This window comes from Petromyzon marinus, chromosome 10, assembly GCF_048934315.1.
Source record: "Petromyzon marinus isolate PM22_M1 ecotype Great Lakes invasive population chromosome 10, UKy_Petmar_22M1.pri1.0, whole genome shotgun sequence".
Taxonomy (NCBI): Eukaryota; Metazoa; Chordata; class Hyperoartia; order Petromyzontiformes; family Petromyzontidae; genus Petromyzon; species Petromyzon marinus.
The window spans coordinates 1,416,371-1,442,669 of NC_133676.1; the positions used below are offsets into that span (position 1 = coordinate 1,416,371).

The 26,299-nt window shown below is 55.4% G+C and overlaps 1 protein-coding gene across 1 annotated transcript; it reads left to right on the forward strand.

Moving 5' to 3' along the window:
- On the forward strand, positions 1 to 25,852 carry LOC116937287 (uncharacterized). The gene is made up of 15 exons (XM_076066004.1): positions 1 to 78; positions 1,183 to 1,282; positions 2,902 to 3,059; positions 4,594 to 4,730; positions 5,971 to 6,117; positions 7,138 to 7,276; positions 11,651 to 11,732; positions 13,424 to 13,596; positions 14,584 to 14,644; positions 15,785 to 15,902; positions 16,389 to 17,403; positions 17,640 to 17,665; positions 17,915 to 18,134; positions 25,294 to 25,630; positions 25,842 to 25,852. Exons 1-15 carry the CDS (start codon positions 76 to 78, stop codon positions 25,850 to 25,852), a joined length of 2,727 nt encoding a protein of 908 aa, XP_075922119.1. The 5' UTR covers positions 1 to 75.
- Positions 25,853 to 26,299: the final 447 nt, after the last annotated feature.

The window sequence follows — 26,299 nt, forward strand, 5'->3', positions numbered from 1 at the left end:
CCCCCCCTCCACTCTCCACGCAGAGACACCGAGATATTTACGGAGCACAACAACGCTACTCTCAGAATTAGCGCCATGGTATGCGTGACCCCTTTTGCTCGACATATGAACCACACCAGGACTTACAAAACACCACCCACACTGATGAACACCCTCACTTACAAACACCACACCAACACCCTCACTGACGAACACCCTCACTGAGGAACATCCTCACTTACGAACACCACCCACACCTATGAACACCCACACTTACGAACACCACCCACACTTACAAAGATCCACACTTGCGAACACTACCCACCTACGAACACCCACACTTACGAACACCACCCACACTTACAAAGATCCACACTTACGAACACTACCCACCTACGAACACCCACAATTACGAACACCACCCACACTCATGAACACCCACACTTACAAACACCCACACCTTTGAACACAGTTTTGTTACAGCCTCAAGGGGACCGTTGTCTTTGTGTGTGTGTGTTGACGAGTCTACTGCACCTTTGTCTATGTGTGTGTGTATGTGTGTAGCGATAGTGTAGCGGTTTGCGCGCTGCGCTATGAACCTGGCGACCCGGGTTCGATTCCCGCTCACGGCCGACACCAGTGACGATTATCTGAACCGGTCCCGGGCCTCCCCTAGGTCGACTCAGCCTCAAATGAGTACCTGGTGCGGTGTGTAAACATCGCCACTAGGGAGAAAAAGGCGGTCGGGCGTGGTGCTGGCCACCCACCCCCTCGTGTACCGTTCCGGCCTTCATAGGTGCTCGCTAACAGCACTTGCCCCCTACAGTCTGTTAAGGCTATATGGGGGATCTTTATTTTTTATTTATGTGTATGTGGGGAGCGGTAGTGTAGCAGTTTGCACACTGCCACGAACCTGGCAACCCGGGTTCGATTCCCGCTTATGGCCAACACCAGTGACGATTATTTGAACCGGTCCTGGGCCTCCCGTAGGTCGACTCAGCCTCAAATGAGTACCTGGTGTGGTGTGTAAACATCGCCACTGTGGAAACAAAGGCGGCCGGGCATGGTGCTGCCCACCTACCCCCTCGTGTGCCATGCTGGGCTTCATAGGGGCTCGCTATCAGCACTTTCCCCAACAGTCTGTTACAAGCTATACGGGGGATCTTTGTCTTTGTACGTGTGTGTGTTTATGTGTGTGTGTAGACAAGTCGAGCTGGACCGAGTGGGAGGCAGCCTCCGTCTATCACCACGTGGAGTGCGTTCACCTCCGGCACCGGATTAATCCGCAGCAAATCACCCAAAGGTTAGAGAGAGAGAGAGATGAGCAGGAAAATCATCAAAGTCTAAGAATGATAGCAGCTCAAATAGCAGCAGCTCAACCAAGTGGCCTGATATCATCAAATCATCATCATTGTCATCGCCTGGAAATGCACAGCAGCAGCGAAAAAACACTTTGATAAAAGCGTGACGATGGTGATTCCTCAAAATGTGAAGGGGAACAAATCCACGCAGTGACCACCACGGAGACCCACAGAGACACACATAGAGACCCACAGACACCCAGCCACCCACAGAGACACCCATAGAGACCCTTAGACCCACAGAGACACCTATAGACACATAGAGACTCACAGATATACCAATAGACACATAGAGACACCCATAGAGACCCATAGACACACAGAGATACCCAAAGAGACTCCGAAGACACATAGAGACACCCATAGAGACCCATAAACACACAGATACACCCCACAAAGAACCATAGATCCACAGAGACACCCATAGACACCCACAGAGACCCATACCTTAGCACGGTTAGCTACGTGCAGTGCGAACGAAGTTCATCATCCGTACACGCACCCTGTACCGCTCCGTGGGTCTCTGAGTATCGGTCTCTGTGGGTCTATATGGTTCTATATGAGTATAGGTCTTTGTGGGTCTCTGGTTCTATATGAGTGGCAGTCTCTGTGGGTCTCTATGGTTCTATATGAGTATGGGTCTCTGTGGGTCTATGAGGGTCTCTGTGCGTCTCTGTGGGGCTCTATGGTTCTATATAAGTATGGGTCTCTGTGGGTCTCTAGTTCTATATGAATATGGGTCTCAGTGGGTCTCTGAGGGTCTCTGCGTCTCTGTGGAGCTCTATGGGTATCCTTGGGTCTCTATGGTTCTATATGAGTATGGTTCTGTGTGGGTCTCTGTGGGTCTCCATGGTTCTATATGAATATGGGTCTCTGTGGGTCTCTGGTTCTATATGAGTATGGGTCTATGAGGGTCTCTATGCATCTCTGTGGGGCTCTATGGTCTATATGAGTGGGTCTCTGTGGGTCTCTGGTTCTATATGAGTATGGGTCTCTGTGGGTCTATGAGGGTCTCTGTGCATCTCTGTGGGGCTCTATGGGTCTCCTTGGGTCTCTATGGTTCTATATGAGTATGGTTCTTTGTGGGTCTCTGAGGATCTCTGTGGTTCTCTATGAGTCTCTATAAGTCTGTATCAACGTGCACTTAGAGCAAATGGCTCCCACATGGTGATGACGACGATGGTGACGATGATGATGACGGTGATGATGACGACGACGATGACGTTGATGACGATGTTGACGATGATGATGATGATGACGACGATGATGATGACGACGATGATGATGACGATGATGACGACGATGACAACGATGATGATGACGATGATGATAATGAAGATGACGACGATGATGATGACGATGACGACGATGATGACGATGACGACGATGATGACAATGATAATGATGACGACGACGATGATGACAATGATGATAATGATGATGACGATGATGACGACGATTAGGATGATGATACCAGTCACTTCGGTGGGGGGCTTAACCCGGTGTGTGCGTAAATAAAATTAGTTTATAGTTTAAGTTGTTATTGTTGTCACGTGTGCAGCGATCCTGAGTCTCTTCAAGCCTCACTTGACTGAGCGCCAGAAGCTGGAGCTGGCCACCATGCAGGAAGTTTGGTTCTTCACTCTGGACGGGGAAGGAAGCTCACGAGGGGGAGTGAAGAACGGAGAATTTGACGACGACGACAACAACTACATCCTTGTGAGACTCAGACACACACAAAGACACAGACACAACAACAACAACCGCCATTCGCCACTAAGTGGCGGTGACGTCACCACAACGCTTGTGCCAGGCGAGGTGCACCTTGAGGCCACGTGAAGTGTTGAACGCCCGCTGCCAGGAGGTCACGGGGTAGACCCAGGTGCCACGGGACGACTGTCTGAGATGACTGGCTGATGCACCACCTGTGCCCCCTACTGTGCCATCCTGCTGTGCTTTAGCCACCCGGCGCTCCGCTCATTGTTGTGACCGTCGCTCCTCCGCCCTCCGTTGTTGTTGGAGGGCGGCTGCCTCCAACTTCCCAGTAGCGTCCTTCACGAGCCTCCTCCACAGAGGCTGATCTTGACACCGCATCCTCCTGTACCACATCACTCCATCTCTTCTCTAGCCCGTGCTGCGCCCGTTTAGCCCCCTTGATCCGGCCGAATAAAATCTGTTTCGGCATGCGTTGGCTGGGCATGCGGGCTACATGACCCATCCAACGCAGCCTTGCCTGCCGGAGGAGCTCACCGATGGGACCTTGCCCAGATCTTTCAAAGATTTGTGAGCTCCTCACACAATCCAGCCTGGTTAAACCCATGATGGATCGTAGGCAGGCTAGCCTAAATGTTTCTAGCCGGCGAAGATGTTCCATTTGGGGGGTCCACGTTTCGCAAGTGTAGAGAAGGGAGGGAATGACCGTGGCCGAGAAGACCTGAAGCTTAGTGCGGAGCGACAGACCAGGTAGCTTCCACACAGCGTTACACAACCGATGAAAATATATTGCCGCCCGACTGATTCTGAGTGAGACCTCTGCTGTTAAACTGTAGCTGGTCATAAGCACACTGCCCAGGTATGGGAAACTCTCCACTCTCTCCACAATTGCCCCATCACCGATTGGGAGTTGTGGGGGTGGAGTATCCGATGGTACAAAATACCCAGGCAGGTGCTTAGTTTTGGTGGGGCTGATGGTAAGGCCCCATCTCTTAGTGGCACACTCCAGTCTCAGCAGCAGCGTCTCCAACTCCTCCTCTGAATGAGCAGCTATTACCAAATCATCGGCATACATAACGTGGTTGAGCAATAGGGAGCCATCCGTTGACCGCACCCGGGCATCGATCAGCCTCCCATTATATCTGTACCAAATGGAGATTCCCCCGGTACAGCTATTGAAGGCTTCACGAACTACGTGGTCAAAATAGATGTTAAATAATATGGGAGCCAGAGGACATCCCTGTCACACCCCAAGGTGTACAGGGAATGGCTCTGACTCCCGGCCACGTAGTTTTACCCGGGCCTGTTCACTATCATGAAGGCCCACACAGAGACACTGATACCCATAAAGCACCACAGATTAGCACGGTTGGCTACGTACAGTGCGAAAGAAGTTCAACATACACACATACAGAGACACCCAGACACATAGAGATGCACAGAGACACCCACAGACACCCACAGTGACCCACAGATTAGCACTGTTGGCTACATGTGACCTCCTCGTGACCCCCACCCTGACCTCCCGTGACCCCTGCAGGTCCAGAACGAGCACTTCTACTACCGCTTCCAGCTGGACAGGAAGATTGGGCAGGGTGGGCAGAGCGTGGTGGTGAGGTGTCTGGACCACAAGACTCGGACGATGGTGGCTCTCAAGATCCTCGCCTCGCCCTCCACGTGAGTGGGCCCTGGCGCAGCAGTGCAGTCAACAACAACAATAACACCACCAATAACAAGAACAATAAACAAACACACACTATGGGACTGCTGCTGGCTGTGAACCACAACAACAAACAATGACTGAACATCCTTTACTTGAATCTCCATCGCTCAACCACCACCTCCCCACCACCACCTCCACAGCGACACTCCCACCCCACCACCACCTCCCCACCACCCTCACCACCACCGCCACCACTGGTTGTGTGTTGGAGACGAACCCCACCACAACACTGACAATTGACTTTGACACTTTCCAACACAACAACCAGTTAAGTGCTGAGCAAGTAACGAGCTGGCCAAGCGTTTTGTGTTTAGGTGACAAACCACCTCAACCAATTGGGCGTGTGTCAGTGTGGCGGGTTTAATGACACAACATTTATATTTACGTCATATAACCCAAACTCACCTCTATTGTGGATAATATTGATAGCGACAGACCAACTACGCATTACCCATTACTACTACTCAGTGTTACAGACACAGACCCACTACTACTAATCAGTGTTACACACATAGACCCACTACTACTACTCAGTGTTACACACACAGACACATTACTACTACTCACTGTTACACACACAGACCCACTACTACTACTCAGTGTTACACACACAGACCCACTACTACTACTCAGTGTTACACACACAGACCCATTACTACTACTCAGTGTTACACACACAGACCCACTACTACTCAGTGTTACACACACAGACCCACTACTACTACTCAGTGTTACACACATAGACCCACTACTACTACACAGTGTTACACACACAGATCCAATACGACTTCTACTCAGTGTTACACACACAGACCCACTACTACTATTCAGTGTTACACACACAGACCCACTACTACTACACAGTGTTACACACACAGATCCAATACGACTTCTACTCAGTGTTACACACACAGACCCACTACTACTACTCTGTGTTACACACACAGACCCACTACTACTACTCAGTGTTCCACACACAGACCCACTATTACTACTCAGTGTTCCACACACAGACCCACTACTACTACTCAGTGTTCCACACACAGACCCACTGTATATTAAAGTCTAAACTCTCTGTCTCTGTCTCTCTCTGTCTGTCTCTGTCTTGATCTCTGTTTCTTTATGTCTCTTTCTCTCTATCTGTCTCTCTTTCTTTCTCTCTCTCGTTCTGTGAACTTGCTCACTCGCTCGCAGCTCCAGGGAAGAAAAGCACCAGAGAACAGAGCTGCTAATGTCCATGGAGCTCCAGAGCGACCGTAGCAACGTGGACTACAACGTAGTCAGGGTCCTGGAGACTTTCTACTTTCGAGGCCACAAATGCCTTGTCATGGAGCTGTTGAAGTACGCACACCACCAGCACCACTACCACCACTCACTCACTCATTAACTCACCACCAACATTCACTCACCCACTCACTCGTTCACTCACTCACCCACCACCCACTCACTCACCACCACCACCGACTAACTCACCATCACCACCACCACCACTCACCCACCACCACCACCACTCACCCACTCACTCACTCACCACCACCACTTACCCACTCACTCACTCACCACCACACCACTCACCCACTCACCCTCCACCACCCACCCACCATCACCACCACACCACCCACTCAACCACCCACCATCACCAGCACAACCCCTCACCCAACCACCCACCATAACCACCCACCCACCACCCATCCACCATCACCCACCAGCACCCACCACCACCAAACACCACCACCAAACACCACCACCACCAAACACCACCACCACAACACCACCACCACCCATACAGACCCATAGAGACACCCATACCCATACATTAGTACGGTTGGCTATGTATGGTGCAAAAGAAGTTCTGCATACATTCACACACAGAGACCCACAGACCCCCAGACCCACAGAGACACATAGAGACCCACAGAGACACCCACACAGACACCCATAGAGACCCACACATTAGCATGCTTGGCTACGTACGGTGTGAATGAATTTCAACATACGCACACAAAGATCAAAGATCCCCCATATAGCCTTAACAGACTGTAGTGGCAAGTGCTGTTAGCGAGCACCTTTAAAGGCCGGCACGGCACACGAGGGGGTGGGTGGCCAACACCACGCGCGGCCGCCTTTGTCTCCCCAGTGGCGATGTTTACACATCGCACCAGGTACTCATTTGAGGCTGAGTCGACCTAGGGTAGACCCAGGACCGGTTCAGATAATCGTCACTGGGTGTTGGCCATGAGCGGGAACCGAGCCCAGTTCGCCAGGTTCGCAGCGCAGCACGCTAACCGCTGATGTCACTGACGTCGTCGCTGACGTCGTCGCTGATGTGACTGACATGGTCGCTGTCTCTCCGCGTGGCAGGGCGAAACTCCATTGCGTGCTCAGACAGATGACGCTGTGGCAAAGTCACGAGGATGCGGTGAGGTCGTACACTAGGGCCATCCTCCACTTCCTGGCCCACACCAAGTCCCGGGGCATCGTACACGGGGACATCAAGCCCGTGAGTGGAGTGCATGCTGTGTAATGGTGTCTGTGTGTGTGGGTGTATATGTGTGTGGGTGTCTGTGTGTGAGTGTGTGTGTGTGAGTGTCTGTGTGTGGGTGTGTCTGCGTGTGTGGGTGAGTACACGGTAAAACAACCCGCTAACTCCTCGCAGTGCCGGATGGGCAACTCTGTCGTGGACAGTGCTGTGGGGGGAGGGCCAATTCCGATTGGCTACTCCCCTCATGGCGTCTGTGACCACCACAGTGGCTAAACGGGGGGCTCTGGATGGGTGCGAGGGGCTGGTAACCCCTCCACCTTCAAAATTTTACCACTAAACCACGACTGAAATATGTAACTAATAAGCTTGTGCCGGAGGCCCCAGGGGGACAAGCATTTTTGACGTCTCCTGGCCAAACTCCAATTGGCGGAGCCAGGAGATTGAATCTCTACACTCGGGGCTCCTCCAGAAACAACGAAAAGCCACTTCGTGTGGCCACGTGGAATGTTCGAACGCTCACTGCGGAGGAGAGGCTGCCACTCCTCTGTCGGGAGCTGGACCGGTACCGCCTGGATCTCTGTGGCATTCAGGAGGTCCGGTGGACCGGTTCTGGCTCCTGCCACCATGAGGGGTGGACAGTCCTCTACTCGGGGCAACAGACTGCCAAACAACAGGATGTGGCTCTTCTTTTGAACAAAAGAATGAAGGGGGCGTGGGAGCGTGGCGGTGAGGTGTGGGAAGCTGTAAGCCCCAGGCTACTTTGGGCTCGCCTTCCCATCAACCGGAGGAGAGGAGTGGTGTTCGTGGTTATTTATGCCCCCTCCGAAGACGAACATCCGTGGAGGGATGCAGGCAAAGCCGATGAGTCAGATGCCTTCTATGACCTCGTGCCACAGGTGCTGGCTAAAGTGGCCCCTCAGGATAGAGTCATCTTGTTGGGTGACTTCAATACCCGAGTTGGTCATGATGCTGGCACCTGGTCTGGAGTGATTGGAGGGCATGGGCCAGATCAGCTCAATAACAACGGTAGGAGGCTGCTAGATTTTTGTGCAACCCATGGGCTTGTAATTACCAACACGCTGTTCCGGCATCGGCGCATCCACACAACATCATGGATGCATGCCGGGTCCAAGCAAGAACATCTGCTGGACTACATAGTGACGGACTAGAGGATGCGAGCCCATGTCCTTGACACCAGGACCTACCGTGGAGCTGATCTGCCCTCTGACCATCGACTAGTCATCTGTAAGATGCACCTGCCATTCTTCCACTCCGGTGTTGGGTGTACACCCAGGACCCCATTCCAACCTAAAGTGGCCTGGTCTCAGTTATCTGATGAAAGTTGCAAGTGAGAATTTCATCATCGCTTGTGGCTGGGGTTGGCATTGTCCCCCACTCCTCCTGATGTCGAGGGTAAATGGGCGAGGTTTAGGACTGTGACTCATGCAGCTGCAATGGCTGCTTTGGGTACGTGGTCCAGACCTCCCCAGAGACCCTGACTGACAGAGGAGGTGTTGAGGTTGGTTGAGAAAAAGCGACAGGCCCACTGTCATTGGCTACAGAATCCCACGTCAGAGAATGAGGAGGCTTACCACAGCCTTCGCTCGAAGGTTTGGAGAGCCGTGAGGCGCTGCAATGATGGGTGGTGGTCGCAGGTTGCTGAGGAGATGGAGTCTGCCTCAGTGGCCCGCGATCACAAATCTCTATTTAACTCCATCAAAAAAGTAACCTGCAGCGCCACACCTATTACCATCATTAGGGGAAAAAACGGTGATCCAATCTCTGACCCCCAGGAACAGGTTTGCAGATTTGCTGAGCATTTCTGTGAGGTCCTGGGGGAGGGGAAATCCATCAGCCAGGAAAACATCGTGGCACAAAGTGGGGATGATCCTGCTGAGGCTGCAGTGCCTCAAATATTGGAAGAAGTCACCCCCTGTGAGTGGCTGGCTGAGGTGCCATCTGTTGAGGAAGTACTGAAGGTGATCCGGAGTCTGAGACCAGGAAAGGCACCGGGTAGAGATGATCTCCCAAGCGAAATGCTGAGGGAGGGTGGCGTTTGTGCACAGACTGCCCTATATGACTTCATAACAACAGTCTGGACCACTGGATGGGTTCCGCAGGATTGGCAGAAGGGGGACCGCAAAAACTGTAACAACTACAGGGGCATCTCACTCCTCAGTGTGCCGGGAAAGGTCCTGGCAAGGATTATTCAACATCGCCTTGCCAGGCACGCTGAGGAGAGGCTTGCGGAGCCCCAATGTGGTTTCAGGAAAGGGCGGTCCTGCACAGATGCCATATTTTCTGTCCGTCTGCTACAGCAGAGGTGTAGGGAATTCCAACAAGACCTACATCTCTGCTTTATTGACCTTGATCTTCGTGCTTTTGGAGTCCCTGACCCTCTGCTCACGATCATTAAGGACCTTCATGATGGTGAGCCGGCCCGGGTAAAACTACGTGGCCGGGAGTCAGAGCCATTACCTGTACACCTTGGGGTGCGACAGGGATGTCCTCTGGCTCCCACATTATTTCACATCAATTTTGACTACGTAGTTCGTTAAGCCTTCAATAGCTGTACCGGGGGAATCTCCATTTGGTACAGATATAATGAGGGGCTGATCGATGCCCGGGTGCGGTCAAGGGATGGCTCCCTATTGCTCAACCACGTTATGTATGCCGATGATTTGGTAATAGCTGCTCATTCAGAGGAGGAGTTGGAGATGCTGCTGCTGAGACTGGAGCGTGCCACTAAGAGATGGGGCCTTACCATCAGCCCCACCAAAACTAAGCACCTGCCTGGGTATTTTGTACCATTGGACACTCCACCCCCACAACTCTCAATCGGTGATTGGGCAGTTGTGGAGAGAGTGGAGAGTTTCCCATACCTGGGCAGTGTGCTTATGACCGGCTGCAGTTTAACAGCAGAGGTCTCACTCCGAATCAGTCGAGTGGCAATATCTTTTCATTGGTTGCGTAACGCTGTGTGGAAGCTACCTGGTCTGTCGCTCCGCACTAAGCTTCAGGTCTTCTCGGCCACGGTTATTCCCTCCCTTCTCTACGCTTGCGAAACGTGGACCCCCCTAATGGAACATCTTTGCCGGTTAGAAACATATAGGCTAGCCTGCCTACGATCCATCCTGGGTTTAACCTGGCTGGATTGTGTGAGGAGCTCACAAATCTTTCAAAGATCTTGGCACGGTTCCATCGGTGAGCTCCTCCGGCAGGCAAGGCTGCGTTGGCTGGGTCATGTAGCCTGCATGCCCAGCCACCGCATGCCGAAACAGCTTTTGTTCGGCCGGATCTAGGGAGCTAAATGGGCGCGGCACGGGCTAGAGAAGAGATGGAGTGATGTGGCACAGAAGGACGTGGAGCTAAGTGGACTTGCCGATGACTGGTACCAGTGGTGTCAAGATCGGCCTCTGTGGAGCAGGCTCGTGAAGGACGCTGCTGGGCAGTTGGAGGCAGTTGCCCTCCAACAACAACGGAGGATGGAGGAGCGACGCTCACAATAACGAGCGGAGCGCCGGGTGGCTAAAGCACAGCAGGTTGGCACAGTAGGGGGCACAGGTGGTGCATCAGCCAGGTGACGTCACCGCCACTTAGTGGCGAATGGCGGTTGTTGTACACGCTGGGGTGCTGGTGCTCGCTCTGCAGATGTAAATGCCACTGATTATTCATGTTCTGCAGATGTAGATGTCACTGGTGTTCTTCATGTTCTGCAGATGTAGATACCACTGGTTCTTCACGTTCTGCAAATGTAGATGCCACTATGTCTTAACGTCCTGTAGATGTAGATGGCACTGGTTTTTCACGTCCTGTAGATGTAGATGCCACTGGTTTTTCACGTTCTGCAGATGCAGATGCCACTCGTTCTTCACGTTCTGCAGATGTAGATGTCACTCGTTCTTCATGTTCTGCAGATGTAGATGCAAATAGTTCCTCATGTTCTGCGGATGTAGATGCCACTGGTTCTTCACGTTCTGTAGATGTAGATGCCACTGGTTCCTCACGTTCTGTAAATATAGATGCCACTGTTCCGTCACGTTATGTAGATGAAGATGTCACTGGTTCTTCATGCTCTGTAGATCCCACTGGTTCTTCACGTTCTGTAGATGCCACTGGTTTTCCATGTTCTGTTGATGTAGATGCCACTGGTTCTTCCCGTTCTGTAGGTGCCACAGGTTGTTCATGTTCTGTTGATGTAGATGCCACAGGTTCTTCACGTTCTGCAGATGTAGATGTCACTGTTTTTTTGCGCATATCTCTGAAACTTCGTAAGTTGAACGTCTGTGAGCGGAGGCAGTCCCCCTGCACAGACGCTCGGTCGTAAACGACGCTCACCGCCTTTACCATGCTGGGTGTGAATTCCCTCCCTGCGGCTCACTCCCCATCCAGAGCAACGTTCTGTTGGCGAACATCGCGGATGGCATCGTCAGGGTCAGGAACTTCGCCTCAAGCTTCTTTGTGGATGGCAAAAGTGAGTGGAGACACCCACACACACCCACCCATCCACCCACTGACACCCCCACACACCCATCTACCCACCCATCCACCCACCTACACATCCATTCGCCATCAACCCATCCATTTCCCCACCCATCAAGCCACCCACCGACCCCCCCATCAATCCACCCACCTATCCACCCACCCATTGACCCATCCACCCACCCACCCATCCATCCACCCACCCATCCACCCACCCAGCCACCCACCTACCCATTCACCCACCCAGCCACTGACCCATCCACCAACCCACTCACCCACCCATCCATATATCCATCCATGCACCTACCCACCCACCCAGCCATCCACCCATCCATCTACCCACCCAGCCATCCAGCCACCCACTCACTCACCCACCCACCCATCCACCCACCCACCCACCCATCCACCCACTAGCCCATCCACCCACCCGCTCACCCACCCACCCACACATCCATTCACCCATCCACCCATCAACCCATCAACCCATCAACCCACCGACCCATCCACCCACCCACCCACCCACTCTCCCACCCACCCACCCATCCATCTATCCATCCATCTATCCATCCATGCACCCACCCACACAGCCATTCACCCACCCATCCATCCACCCACCCAGTCATCCAGACACCCACCCACCCAGCCATCCAGCCACCAACTCACCCGCCCACTCACCGAGCGATCCACGCACCCACCCAGCGAGCCATCCACCCACTCACCCACCCACCCACTGATTCAGCTACCCAGCCACCCACTCACCCAGCCACCCACTCACCCAACCACCCACTCACCCACCCACCCATCCATCTATCCATACATCCACCCACCCAGCCATCCACCCACCCACCCAGCCATCCATCTACCCACCCATCCACCCCTCCACCCAGCCATCCAGCCACCCACTCACCCAACCACCCACCCGGCCATCCACCCACCCACTCATCCATCCAGCGACCTACTCACCCATCCACCCAGCCAGCCATCCACCCACTCACCCACCCACCCACTCACCCAGCCAGCCAGCCAGCCATCCACCCACTTACCCACCCACCCACTCATCCACCCAGCCAGGTAGCCATCCACCCACTCACCCACGCGCCCATCCACCCACCCATCCACCCACCCACCCACCGACCCCCCCCATCCAGCGACCCACCCACACACCCATCCACCCATACACCCATACACCCACTCAACCACCCATCCATCTATCTACCCACCCACCCAGCCATCCACCCACCCAGCCATCAAGCCACCCACCCACCCACCCAGCCGGATATCCACCCACTCACCCACCCACTCACCCACCCAGCCATCCACCCACCCGCCCAGCCACTGACCCACCCACCCATCCATCTATGCACCCACCCACCCACCGACCCATCCAGCCACCTACCCACTCACCCACTGACCTGCCCATCCAGTCACCCACCCATGAATCCACCCACCCACCCACCCACTCACCCACCCGCCCACCCACTCACCCACCCGCCCACCCACTCACCCATCCATGTATCCATCCACCCACCCACTCACCCGCCTAACCATCCACCCCCCACCCAGCCACTGCCCCAGCCACCCAACCCAGCCACCCAACCCAGCCACCCAACCTACCCACCCACCTACACACACGTACCTAGTCTACAATCTTCATCATCATCGCTGCTGTTGTCGTCTGCACAGCCTCGCACGTGGGAGGAACCCTCGCCTACGTGGCCCCCGAGGTGCTTCTCGGCTACCCGGCGACCTGCGCTGTGGACACATGGTCGCTGGGCTGCACCGTCGCCAAGCTGGCCACCGACAGGGAACTCTTCCTCTCGTTCAGCCGCGACGACCACCTGGCTTGCTGCATCGAGGTGACTGGGGAGCCTCCCTGGGGGGCCTCGAGCGACGACCTGGCCCACAGCCAGCCAGTCACCCAGCCAGTCACTCAGTCACCCAACCCTGTCAGCCAGTCACCCAACCAGCCACCCAACCACCCACCCACTCACCTACCCACCCACCTACCTACGCATCCTCTCACTCACCTACACATTTACCCACCCACCCATCTACCTACTTACCCGCACACTCACCCACCTACTTACCCAGCCACCCACCTACCTACACACCCACGTAACCACCCACTCACCCACCTACCTACCTACCCACCCACTCACTCATCCACCTACCCACCCACTCGCCCACCCCCTCACCCACCCACCTACCCCCTCACCCACCCACCTACTCACTGACTCACCCACCTACCCACCCAGTAACCCTCCCACCTACACACCCACTGACCTATCCACCCATCCACTCACCCACTCACCCATCCACTCACCCACTCACCCACTCACCCACCCACTTACCCACCGACCTACCCACCCATTCACCCACTCACCTACCTACCCACTCACCCACCCACCTACCTATCCACTAACCCACCCACTCACCCTCCCCCCACCCACCTACTCACCCATGATGCTAGATGCGCTGAGCAACAACGATAATGTCACGTTCAGGTCTTTCGTCGTACAGCCAATGAAAAACAGCCACGTAGCTCAGTGGGGCCTTCCCTGGTGAAATCAAAATAGTTCAGTTTTAGTGTGGGCCTCTGAGTCTCAATGGTTTTATATGAGTCTCTGGACCTCTATGGGTCTATGTATGGGTCTCTGTCGGTCCGTATGGGTCTCTCTATGGGTCTCTGTGGATCCATATGGGTCTCTGTGAGTCCCTATGGTTTTATATAAGTCTCTGGATCTCTATGGGTCTCTGTATGGGTCCCCGTGTGTAACACGCGTGTAACATTCGTGTAACATGCGTGTGTCCCTCTGTGTGTCTGTCTTGAAATGGTTGCGCAGATCCTGGGCATGCCTCCAAAAGAAATGGTGGAGAAAGCTCGCAAAAGAGCGGCATACTTTGGTGAGTTGAAGGGTGGTGTGATGGTGGTGTGGTGGTGGTGAGGTGGTGGTGTGGTGGTGGTGAAGTGCTGGTGAGGTAGTGGTGAGGTGGTGGTGGTGGTGGTGTAACGCTAGCGGTGTGGTGGTGAGGTGGTGATGGTGTGGTGGTGGTGGTGGTGGTGAGGTGGTGGTGGTGAGGTGGTGGTGGTGTAGAGGTGGTAGTGGTGTAGAGGTGGTAGTGGAAGTGGTGAGGTGGTGGTGAGGTGATGGTGTGGTGGTTGTGTGGCAGTGGATAGTGGTGAGGTGGTGGTGTGATGGTCGTGAGGTGTAGTGGTGGTGAGGTGTTAGTGGTGGCGATAGTGGTGGTGTGGTGGTGGCGGGGTGGTGGTGTGGTGGTGGTGTAGAGGTGGCAGTGTGGTGGTATGGTGGTAGTGGTGGTGTGGTGGTGTAGAGGTGGCAATAATGGTGGTGAAGTAGTGGTCATGTGGTGGTGGTATAGGGCTAGCGGTGTGGTGTGAGGTGGTGATGGTGTGGTGGTGGTGGTGGTGAGGTGGTGGTGGTATGGTGGTGTAGATGGGGTAGTGGAGGTGGTGTGGTGGTGTTGGTGAGGTGGTGGTATGGCAATGGATAGTGGTGGTGTGGTGGTGGTGGTGAGGTGGTGTTGTAGGGGTAGTGGTGTGGTGGTGAGGTGGTGGTGGTGTGGTGGTGAGGTGGTGGTGTGGTTTTGGTGTGGTTGTGGTGAGGTAGTGGTGAGGTAGTGGTGGTGAGGTGTTGGTGGTGGCGATGGTGGTGGTGTGGTGGTGTTCTAGGGGTAGCGGTGTCGTGGTATGGTGGTAGTGGTGGTGTGGTCAGGTGGTGGTGGTGTGGTGGTGAGGTGGTGGTCGTGCTTTGGTGGTGGCGTAGAGGTGGTAGTGGAGGTGGTGTGGGGGTGAGGTGGTGGTGTTGTAGGGGTAGCGGTGTGGTGGTGAGTGGGTGGGTAGGTGGGTAGGTGGTTGGTGACACTGTGCGTGCCTCTCTCTGTGTGTCTCTCTTTCCATCTCTCTGTCTGTGTATGTGTCTCTCTCTCTGTCTCTCTTCCTCTTTGTTTGTCTCTCTGTGTATCTCTCTGTCTCTATCTCCCTCTCTGTGTGTATGTATATCTCTCTCTGTCTCTGTCCTACAGATGAGGCCGGCCAGCCTCACTGCCCGGCCAGGAAACGACTCCCGGCAAGTGTCCCCCTGCGTTTGGTGCTGCGGGGATGTGGAGCTCAGCTTGTGGCCTTCATTAGCAGCTGCTTGCAGTAAGAACACAGACACATACCGCTCGTGTAGCCTCAAGCCGACTGTAGGGGCAAGTGCTGTTAGTACTAGCGAGTAGCAGCGCCTATACACAGACAAAGATCCCCCGTGTAGACTCTAGCAGATTGTAGGGGCAAGTGCTGTTAGTAGTAGCGAGTAGCAGCACCGCCTATGAAGGCCTCCGGCACTGTGGCACACACAGAGGAGGTGGGTGGCTAGCACCACCACGTCCGGCCACCTTTGTCTCCCCAGTGGCGATGTTTACACTAGGTACTCATTTGAGGCTGAGTCGACCTAGGGGAGGCCTAGGACCAGTTCAGATAATATAATTGCTGTCACTGGTGTTGGCCGTGTGCAGGAATCTAACTCGGGTTTCTGCCGGGTTCATAACACCACCGCTGTCCATTACACACACACGTACACACACACGTACAGATGGGAATGTCAAATCCTCACCTCCCCTGTCTCCATCCCCCCCGCCTCCCCAGGTGGGATCCAGAACTCCGCATGACACCGGAGCAGGCGCTGAGTCACGGCTGGCTCCAGAACGAGACCACCACCATCGAGGCCACCCCCACCACCATCGAGGCCACCCCCACCACCATCGAGGCCACCCCCACCACCATCGAGGCCACGCCCACCACCATCGAGGCCACCCCCACCACCATCGAGTCCACCACCATCGAGGCCACTCCCACCACCATGGAGGCCACCCCAACCACCATGGAGGCCACCCCAACCACCATGGAGGCCACCCCCACCACCATGGAGGCCACCCCAACCACCATGGAGGCCACCCCCACCACCATGGAGGCCACCCCCACCACCATGGAGGCCACCCCCACCACCATCGAGGCCACCACCATCGAGGCCACCACCATCGAGGCCACCCCCACCACCATCGAGGCCACCCCCACCACCATCGAGGCCACCCCCACCACCATCGAGGCCACCCCCACCACCATCGAGGCCACCCCCACCACCATCGAGGCTACCCCCACCACCATCGAGGCCACCCCCACCACCATCGAGGCCACCCCCACCACCATCGAGGCCACCCCCACCACCATCGAGTCCACCCCCACCACCATCGAGGCCACCCCCACCACCATCGAGGCCACCCCCACCACCATCGAGGCCACCCCCATCACCATCGAGGCCACCCCCACCACCATCGAGGCCACCCCCACCACCATCGAGGCCACCCCCACCACCATCGAGGCCACCCCCACCACCATCGAGGCCACCCCCACCACCATCGAGGCCACCGCCACCACCATCGAGGCCACCCCCACCACCATCCAGGCCACCACCATCGAGGCCACCCCCACCACCATCGAGGCCACCCCCACCACCGTCGAGGCCACCCCCACCACCGTCGAGGCCACCCCCACCACCGTCGAGGCCACCCCCACCACCGTCGAGGCCACCCCCACCACCGTCGAGGCCACCCCCACCACCGTCGAGGCCACCCCCACCACCGTCGAGGCCACCCCCACCACCGTCGAGGCCACCCCCACCACCGTCGAGGCCACCCCCACCACCGTCGAGGCCACCCCCACCACCGTCGAGGCCACCCCCACCACCATCCAGGCCACCACCATCGAGGCCACCCCCACCACCATCGAGGCCACCCCCACCACCAGCGAGGCCACCCCCACCACCATCGAGGCCACCCCCATCACCAGCGAGGCCTTTGGAGCTGCGGATCTACGGTGAGACTCCCTCTGTATGCTCAGTGCAGGGTCTCTGAGTATGGGTCGTTGTGAGTCTGTATGGGTCTCTGAGTATGGGTCTCGATGCATCTATATGAATTTAGTATTTGGTCTGCCGCTATGAATCCCCACGTGACGATGATGATGATGACATCAGCCACTTGGTTGAGCTGCTTTCATTTGTGATGGCCAGGTCCACTTCTGGCCGTGGGGACCGATCGCGACCTCTGGCTGTAGTACCAGCATGACGATGATTATGATGATGTGCTGCTGTGGTGCTGCTGCCTCTCTCTCCACAGAGCTGAGTCGGAGAAAAAGCCCCCATCATCATCATCATCCTTGTCATCATCGCTGGATGAGGATGAGACAGAGGAGGTGGAGGAGGAGGAGAACGAGGATCAGACGGAGGATGAGACAGAGGAAGAGGAGAAGATGGAAGTGGAGGAGAAGACAGAAGACGAGGAGCAGATGGAAGTGGACGAGAAGACAGAAGAGGATGAGCAGATGGAAGAGGAGGAGGTGCAACAGCAGCAGGAGAAGAAGAAGAAAAAGAAGCAAAGGGGTCTGGCCCATATGGGCAGGGCGCTCTCCTCGATCTTCCGCCGCCTGCTGCTGTGTGGTGGGCAGCCCACGGCAGAGTAGCGGGGGGGTGGTGGTGGAGTCGGTGCCAACCACCACCACCACGAGCAGCAGCACCGCACCACCCACCCACCCACACACAGTCACCCCACACACACCCAGCCACCCACACTCACTCACCCCACACACCCACTCACCACACTCACTATCGTGGAGACCAGCTGTGGAAGACGACTGAAGAGCGGCCGCCAGACATGGACTGGACACAGCCACTCACTGCACTCACCACACGCTCACCCCACCACACACTCACCAGTAGCTTACCCAGGGCCCCCCTTATCTCAGGCTACAACCCTAACACGTGGTGTGTTAAAATTGCATTGTACGTGTGTAGTTTTGTATATTATTATTGTAAATATGATTGTTATAATTATATATGAAGTCACCAGTATGTGAAAAACGTTGCAGACGTTTTTTTTCGTGGGGTTTGGTGCCTTCGATCGTCAGTGCCGTGTGGGGGTCTGGGTTCATAATGTCCAGGTAGGGTGGGGTTATAATGGCCAGGTAAGGTGGGTTATAATGGTCAGGAAGGGTGGGGTTATAATGGTCAGGTAGGGTGGGGTCATAATAGCCAGGTAGAGTGGGGTTATAATGGCCAGGTAAGGTGGGTTATAATGGTCAGGAAGGGTGGGGTTATAATGCCCAGCTAGGGTGGGTTCATAATGCCCAGCTAGGGTGGGCATAATGGCGGTTGGGCGCCTTCCCCACGTGAAATGGCGGTTGTGCGGCTTCCCCACGCAAGATGGTGGTTGGGCAAAGTCCCTACCTAAGATGGCGATTGGCCACCTTCCCAACGTAAAATGGCGGTTGGGCACCTTTCCCACGCACAATGGCGGTTTGCTGTCTTCCTTACCTAAGAGGGCGTTTGTGGGGTTATAATGCCCAGCTAGAGTGGGTTCATAATGCCCAGCTAGGGTGGGCATAATGGCGGTTGGGCGCCTTCCCCACGTAAAATGGCGGTTGTGCGGCTTCCCCACGCAAGATGGTGGTTGGGCAAAGTCCCTACCTAAGATGGCGATTGGCCACCTTTCCAACGTAAAATGGCGGTTGGGCACCTTCCCCACGCACAATGGCGGTTTGCCGTCTTCCTTACCTAAGAGGGCGTTTGTGCGCCTTTCCTACGTAAGATGGCGGTTGGACGCCTTCCACGTGAAATAATGGTGGGTGGCCGCCTGGTGGTTGGGCGCCTTCCCCACACAAGATGGCGGCTGAGCACCGTATATACGCTAGAAATGGCTAGATGGTGTGTAAGGGCTGATGCCCCCCTCCTCCTCTCCCCCTTGGACCTCCTCTCTTTTACGCCGGGCTGCCGCCGATCGAGTCATCGGCCTCCCCGCACCAGCATCCTCTCTGTCGGGCATGGCTCGTTGCTGGCTCTCCACCGCCTCACGTTATTCTGCCTCCCACCCCCCACGTAAACCACCACTCACGCTGCGGGTGCTGCGGGCGCGCGCACAACCGGACCTGCTGCCCACCACGTGCACGCGCTAAAAATAGCGCGGCTGCTGCGCGAGCGCTGGCGCAGGTAATGAGTTAGTGCGCAGCGCAGCCTTACTTGCACACACGCCAGAATTACGCACCACGCCGAACCCTTAATGCGATCGCCGCCACGTAAACCCCCTGCGTAAAACGCGCTCGGTAAATACGCACGCGACCGCAAACACCGGGTGGGTGTGAGAATGAGTGTTGAGTGTGTGTGAGGATGAGTGGCGGGTGGGTGAGCGGGCGTGAGAGTGGGTGGGTGTGAGAATGAGTGGTGAGTGTTTGGTGGCTGGGTGTGAGAGTGAGTGGTGAGTGATTGGACGGGCGTGAGAGTGAGTGGTGAGTGAGCGGGCGGGAGAGTGGGTGGGTGTGAGAGTGAGTGGTGGGTGGGCGTGAGAGTGAGTGGTGAGTGTTTGGTGGCTGGATGTGAGAGTGAGTGGTGAGCGAGTAGGCGGGCGTGAGAGTGGGTGGGTGTGAGAGTTAGTGGTGGGTGGGTTGTGAGAGTGAGTGGTGGGTGGGTGTGAGAGTGAGTGGGTGGGTGGGTGGGAGAGTGTTAGAGTGAGTGGTGGGTGGGTGTGGGTGAGGGTTAGTGGGTGGGCATGAGAGTCGTGAATTAGTGGTGAGTGGGTGTGAGTGAGTGAGTGGGCGGGTGTGCGTGAGTGATTCGTGAGAGTGGTGGGTGGGCGTGAGAGTGAATGGTGGGTGGGTCGGTGTGAGTGGTGTGTGTGAGAGTGGGTATATGCGTGTGAGAGTGAGTGGTGGGTGGGTGTGAGAGTGAGTGGTGGGTGGGTGGGTGTGAGAGTCAGTGGGTGGGTAGGCAGGCGTGAGAGTGATTGGTGAGTGGGTGTTGAGCAGATTACAACAACAAAACAAAACCAAAAGAAGTGCAAAGTGTAAGGAAGTCACACAAAAAATAAAAGCATATAAATACAAATTGTTTAAATCAAATCCTGTCAGTTTTTCAATACTCAATGCAAGCTTGGGTAAGGCAAAAAAAAAACAATAAAAAACTGCCCCAGACCACACCAAGACAACACAAAGTCCATCAATAAAATTGCACATTAAAATTTCACTTCCATTCCTTTGGGTTTGGCAGTGGAAGCCTCACACACACGCTGTGCAACAAGTGTTGGATGGACATCCCCGCCAATGTTGGAAATTGAATCTTCAAATCACTCAATTCGGATCACACAGCAGCAGTAGCAGTAAATTTGTTCTGTACTGCAAACAACTTGGCAGGACCCTCCTGAAAAAGACTCTTGAGACTGAGTGAGGCTCGTGCTGGCTAAATAGGCGTAGTCGTAGTCATAAAAAGAAATCGATACTAAACACACACACAGGAGCAGAGTCGTTCCCCAGGTACGGTGTATGGGGGCGACTACACCGGGCCTCATGCTTTGGGGGGCCCTGCGCTTCGGTGTCACAGTGTCAGACATTACTTCCGTTTAACACGTAGGCTATCGCACCGGAATGTCTCACAAGTAATGACATCACATGCATCATTCTAATTAAGACCGAAAGAGGATTTATCCGCAATTCGAAGGCCCACACGTTGTGATTAGCCCCAGGCCCCGCACGCCCCTATAGACTTCCTTGACCACGAGACAAGCAGGTAGTGGCTTACCGTGGCTCAGCAGCTCAAGAGCTCTTCACACTGCCAGCAGCAGCAGTGGTGGTGGTGGCTTTGCTGGTGGTGGTGCTGGTGGCCACGGTCCCGAGCCAGCTATGAGCCAGCACCTGCGCTGGCGTCATGCGACAATTCGGATCCCATCTGTTGAAATACGCATGGGGGACACACGCAGCCACGTGGTTAGAGAGTCATGGTGAGAGCTTTGATGTTCCTTCCCTTCTCCCAAGAGGTCCAGGAACGCACAGCAGCAGCGGAAGCAGCAGTAGCAGTGGCAGTCCTCTGATGCCCAGCAGCATCTTGCACAAACCTCCCACTCCTCCACAGAGGGCTAACTTCACGCCGGTGGTACCGCTTATTGGCAGGTCCACTCGGCTCCACATCTTTCTGGTGATCGGTGGAGAGCAGTCGCGATCACATGGAGGGGAGCAAACTTAGTGGGGAGGTGGTGGGAGTGGTAGGTGGTTCTTACCGCAGCCATGAGCTGTTGAATTCGACAAACTCCGGGTCATCGCTTTTGAGCACCCTGTGAAGTTGGAAGCACCCCGGCACCCTTTTCTTGCCTGGGCAGAACATCTTCCCCCGATGGTCTGCAGGAGCCATGCACAGCGGGAGAGACCAAGTCACCAACCACCACGTCACCCACCTACACACTTACTGACCGATCCATCAACCAACGCATACACATTACCCACCCACCCATCCACTCTTCCACCTACCCAATCACTCACCTATCCGCCTATCCACACACCGACCCACCCACTCACCAACCTATTCGCCTACTCACCCACATAACCACCCACTTTCCCACATACTAATTTACCCACCCACACACCCAAATAATTTAAAATACAAAGAGGCTCCCTCCAAAAAAATATAACACACCGAGGCCACTCCCTAAAACAGAATCCGGTCCGTCACTCGCACCACCCTTCAACTCACCAAAGAACTGCGTTCTGTTGGGAGCTGCATCCACCATGTACCTTGGAGGCATCCCCAGAATCTGCACACAGTTGATATGAAGACAAAGGTCACCCGTATAGCTTCGGCACACTGTATGGGGCAAGTGCTGTTAGTATTGAATAGCAAAAGCAGCAGCACACAAAGACAGGGGTGGCGGGCCACGTTGACCAAGGTACTTCACACACTCCACCAGGTACTCAGTTGAGACTGACTCGAACTAGGGGAGGCCCAGGACCACTTTAGATCATCGTCACTGGTGTTGGCCATGAGCTGGACTCGAACTCAGTTTCTAGCACAGCAGGCTAACCGCTACACTACCGCACCCCCACACATGCAAGATGCACACGTGTACACACATCCACACGCAACATACGACGGCCATTATTCACAGATCACAAAGTGGCCACCCACCCTCCTGCCCCCCCCGCCCCCCCCCGCCCCCCCCCCATGGCCCACGACTCCAAGGAAAGAGAGGGGGATCACGTGGCTGTCGGACCAAAAAAATTCCCTGCCCGTCGCCAACTCCGCCACCGTGCAGCCCAGTGCCCACATATCCTCTCCACAGGTCAAGCTATAGCCCAGCAACAGTTCCGGAGAAAAGTATTCCAGGGTCCCATGAACATCCATAGCTGCACAATAATCACAAGAACAACATACATATGTGTGTTAACACACTGACTTAAACAGCATCAACATTACACACATAAACAGTCACAAGTACAGACACTCAGATACACAGAGACAGTCAGACGGACACTTAGAGACGAATACTTGCACACAGCCACAGAGACTGTGGTGCCGCCGCAGCGGAGCCGCTCCATCGGGGCTGTGCCCACCGCCGTGACACCACCACCGGGGAGTGACAGCGCCGACGCGGCGCGCCTCTCGCTGCCCCTTCTCCCCCCCGCCCCACATGATTGCACACATACCCCACGTAGAGCCGGGAGGGAAGGTCACCTGGCCGACAGGTTTTTATCCAGAAGCCCCTAATGGGATCAAGCTTCATGGTTTCCTGCGGGCGGGCAATTGGGCGATCTACCCCCGAGGCTGACATGCACCTCAGCGCCGTGACCTGATATTAAAGTTACGTGGTCACGGCAGAGGCCGTTGAGCCACCGCGAATGAAACCGCACACACACAAGCACGAGTATGGATCGGAATGTCTTTGTTAGGATTAGGGATCTAGATAACAAAGGGACAAGAATAGCCAGGCCTCTGAATGGACAGGGCGGCACGGGTGCGGAAGCATCTGAATGCTTTTTGTTATAAAGTTGAGATTACGGATCCAAATAACAACGGGACAGGAGCATTCCGACATCTGAATGGACAGGGCGGCACGGGGTGTGGGAACAGCGGAACGCCTTTGTTATAGGCAAGATTAGGGATCTAGATCATGAAGGGACAAGAATAACCAGGCCTCTGAATGGACAAAAGGGCACGGACAAACAAGGTCCGCGGAAATGCCTTTTGTGATAGGTAGGATAAAAGGCAGGTGATTGAGACAGTAGGAGAGTTCTTCTTCAAGAGATCGAGAGCAGCGAGGTGTTAGGGTCAGCCATTCGAGACGTCCATGTGACGAGCTTCAACGCAGCCAGGCACAACCCTCTACGGAGATAACCCACAGCATCGCCCTTCTACAGCTTCCAGCGCAGCAGAGTGGACGTAGGCATAAGTGAGAGAGCGGTGAGTTTGAGCTATTTAATCGAGGGAAGAGAGCAGAGCGATAGGCAGGATAAATTGAGCCTAGGAGCCCAGGGGGAATAGGCTGGCATCCACTGACCCACACAATCACGCGTAGTTTAACGGGTTACTCGCGGTAAATAAAATAGCTAGTAGGGGGATAAACTGTGTCGTGTGGTCTTTGGGAGTGTGAAGAGAAGGGTAGAGCGCGCTTGGTGTTCGCGTGCATGCGCGGTTGTTTACCACGAGGCGGAGTGTTCAGCGTGCGCGTGCCTGCGCGACTGTTTTCGGCGGTGTTTAGTGCTCGCGTACCTGTGCGATTGTTTACAGTAGTGCTTAGCGCTCGCATGCCTGTGTGACTGTGTTGCGGTCGCGTGCCTGCGCGATTGTTTATAGCGAGGTAGCGAGCTAGGCGCCTGGCGTGCGCGTATTCGCGCGGCTGTTTAAACGACCCTTTAAATCGGAGCGAAGTGACCCTCTCCAATCAGCAGCCCGCGCATGGCAGACACCCCTGGCCTCCCGCCTCTGACCCCCCACTCCCTCGCGTGGGATTTGTGTACGGGGCTCGGCAGGTAGCAGCATCGTGTTTGTTATTGCCTGAGCGTGTGTGTGAGGGAATCACACGTCGGCGCACCATACCTGTTTGTTCACGTGCGGGACGGGGTTTTACTTTGCGAGCGCGCTCACCGCGGCACGCCGCCACTGAACAACATAGCGCATCATAAGCGTAGAGCAGGCGGCCCCACTAATTGAGCCATGCCTAAGCGGTCGGCAACAAAGTCAGGGGCCCCGGGGGGGTGAGGAGGTGGAGGTTGCTAACCCGAACCCCACAGAACAACCGGCGGGTAGTGGTATGAATGGAACGGGGGAGTCGGAGGGCAACGGCCCCGACAATTCGGTGATGGCGGGGGACAGTAGCCCCCACAGTTTGGCGTCAGAAGCGGTACGAACCCCCGCGTAACCCCACATAAAAATAAGGCATATATTTACTGGGCAGGGGACCCCGTCATTGAAGGCGTTTGCCCGCAACGTTTTAGGGGCTAAAAAAAATAATGGGTGGACAGACGCACAGGAGCAACTAACCATACACTTAGATGGACGGGCGGCTGACTTCACAGAAACCCTACCCGCGAGCACACAAACCCAGCTAGCAGAGCTAATGCGCCAACTTGACTTGGGTTCGGCGTGAGCAATGAGGAGGAGGCAAAGACCGCCTTAGAGGCACGCCGCCGCCAACCCAACGAGGATTTGTGTGACTATGCCGAGGACGTGCGTACGCTAATGCAGCTCGCACACCCAGGGTACACGGCGGAGGCAGTTGAGGACCTTGCCTCCGAGAAAATCCTACAATACTTGACTCGCACCTCATGGTGGCACCCCGATCTAAGCTGCATCCGCCTTTCCTTTAATGCCCTAGTTGAGCGCGCGCGTAAGTGTGAAAGACTTTCCAGCCAACGCGCGCAGCTCCGGGGCCCAGGACGAGAGCGAGCCATCGCGAGCCTGGGCCCAGAGGAAAAGGAAGAGGAGGAGCAAGAGGGACTCACCCGCACGATAAAGGGTCGAGCAAGAGAGTCTACGGGGCCCTGCGAGACAACCCCGGGCTGGGTAGCGGGGATACAGACGGGTATAAAAGATATACGGGACGAAGCGAACAAAAATGTAAAAACCATTCAATCCGAAATGGGTGAGCTACGCTCCACAGTAGGGGGACTGGCCGGACGGGTGACCCAGTTAGAAGCCGACCTTGGGCAGCTACGTACGGGAAGGGGGAAAGGGGGTGGACAGGGGACCTCCTACGGAACCGCCCCCCGGGCATGTTACCTGTGCGACCACAGGGGACATCTAGTGAGAGACTGTTCTCAGATCACCCACGCTAGAAACGTGCCAGGGTTAAGCGCCAACGCCCCCTAGAGAGTGGACCACCTAGGAGTAATAATAATAATAATGGTGAGCGAGTGACCCCCACGCAGATTCCGACCCCAACACCCAAGGATGCGGTGAGGACGGGCGACTGGCTGCGGGAGCTGGTGGCAGGAATCACGGGGGCCACGTCGCTGGTGGAAGGACAGGTGAACGGGCAGCGCACCCGGATCCTACTGGACACGGGGGACGTAGCCTCACTCGTGAGCGCCGCACACTGCAGCGTGCTCGGGGTTGACGTGAGCCGCCTGCAGGCCCCGGATCGCCCGCTGCACACAGCGAGCGGAGCCGGGATGGGGTTGCTGGGAAGGATCTCCCTCGAGGTCCGTTTCGGACACCAGGTGTGCACACAGGAATTCTATGTCTCGAGTGT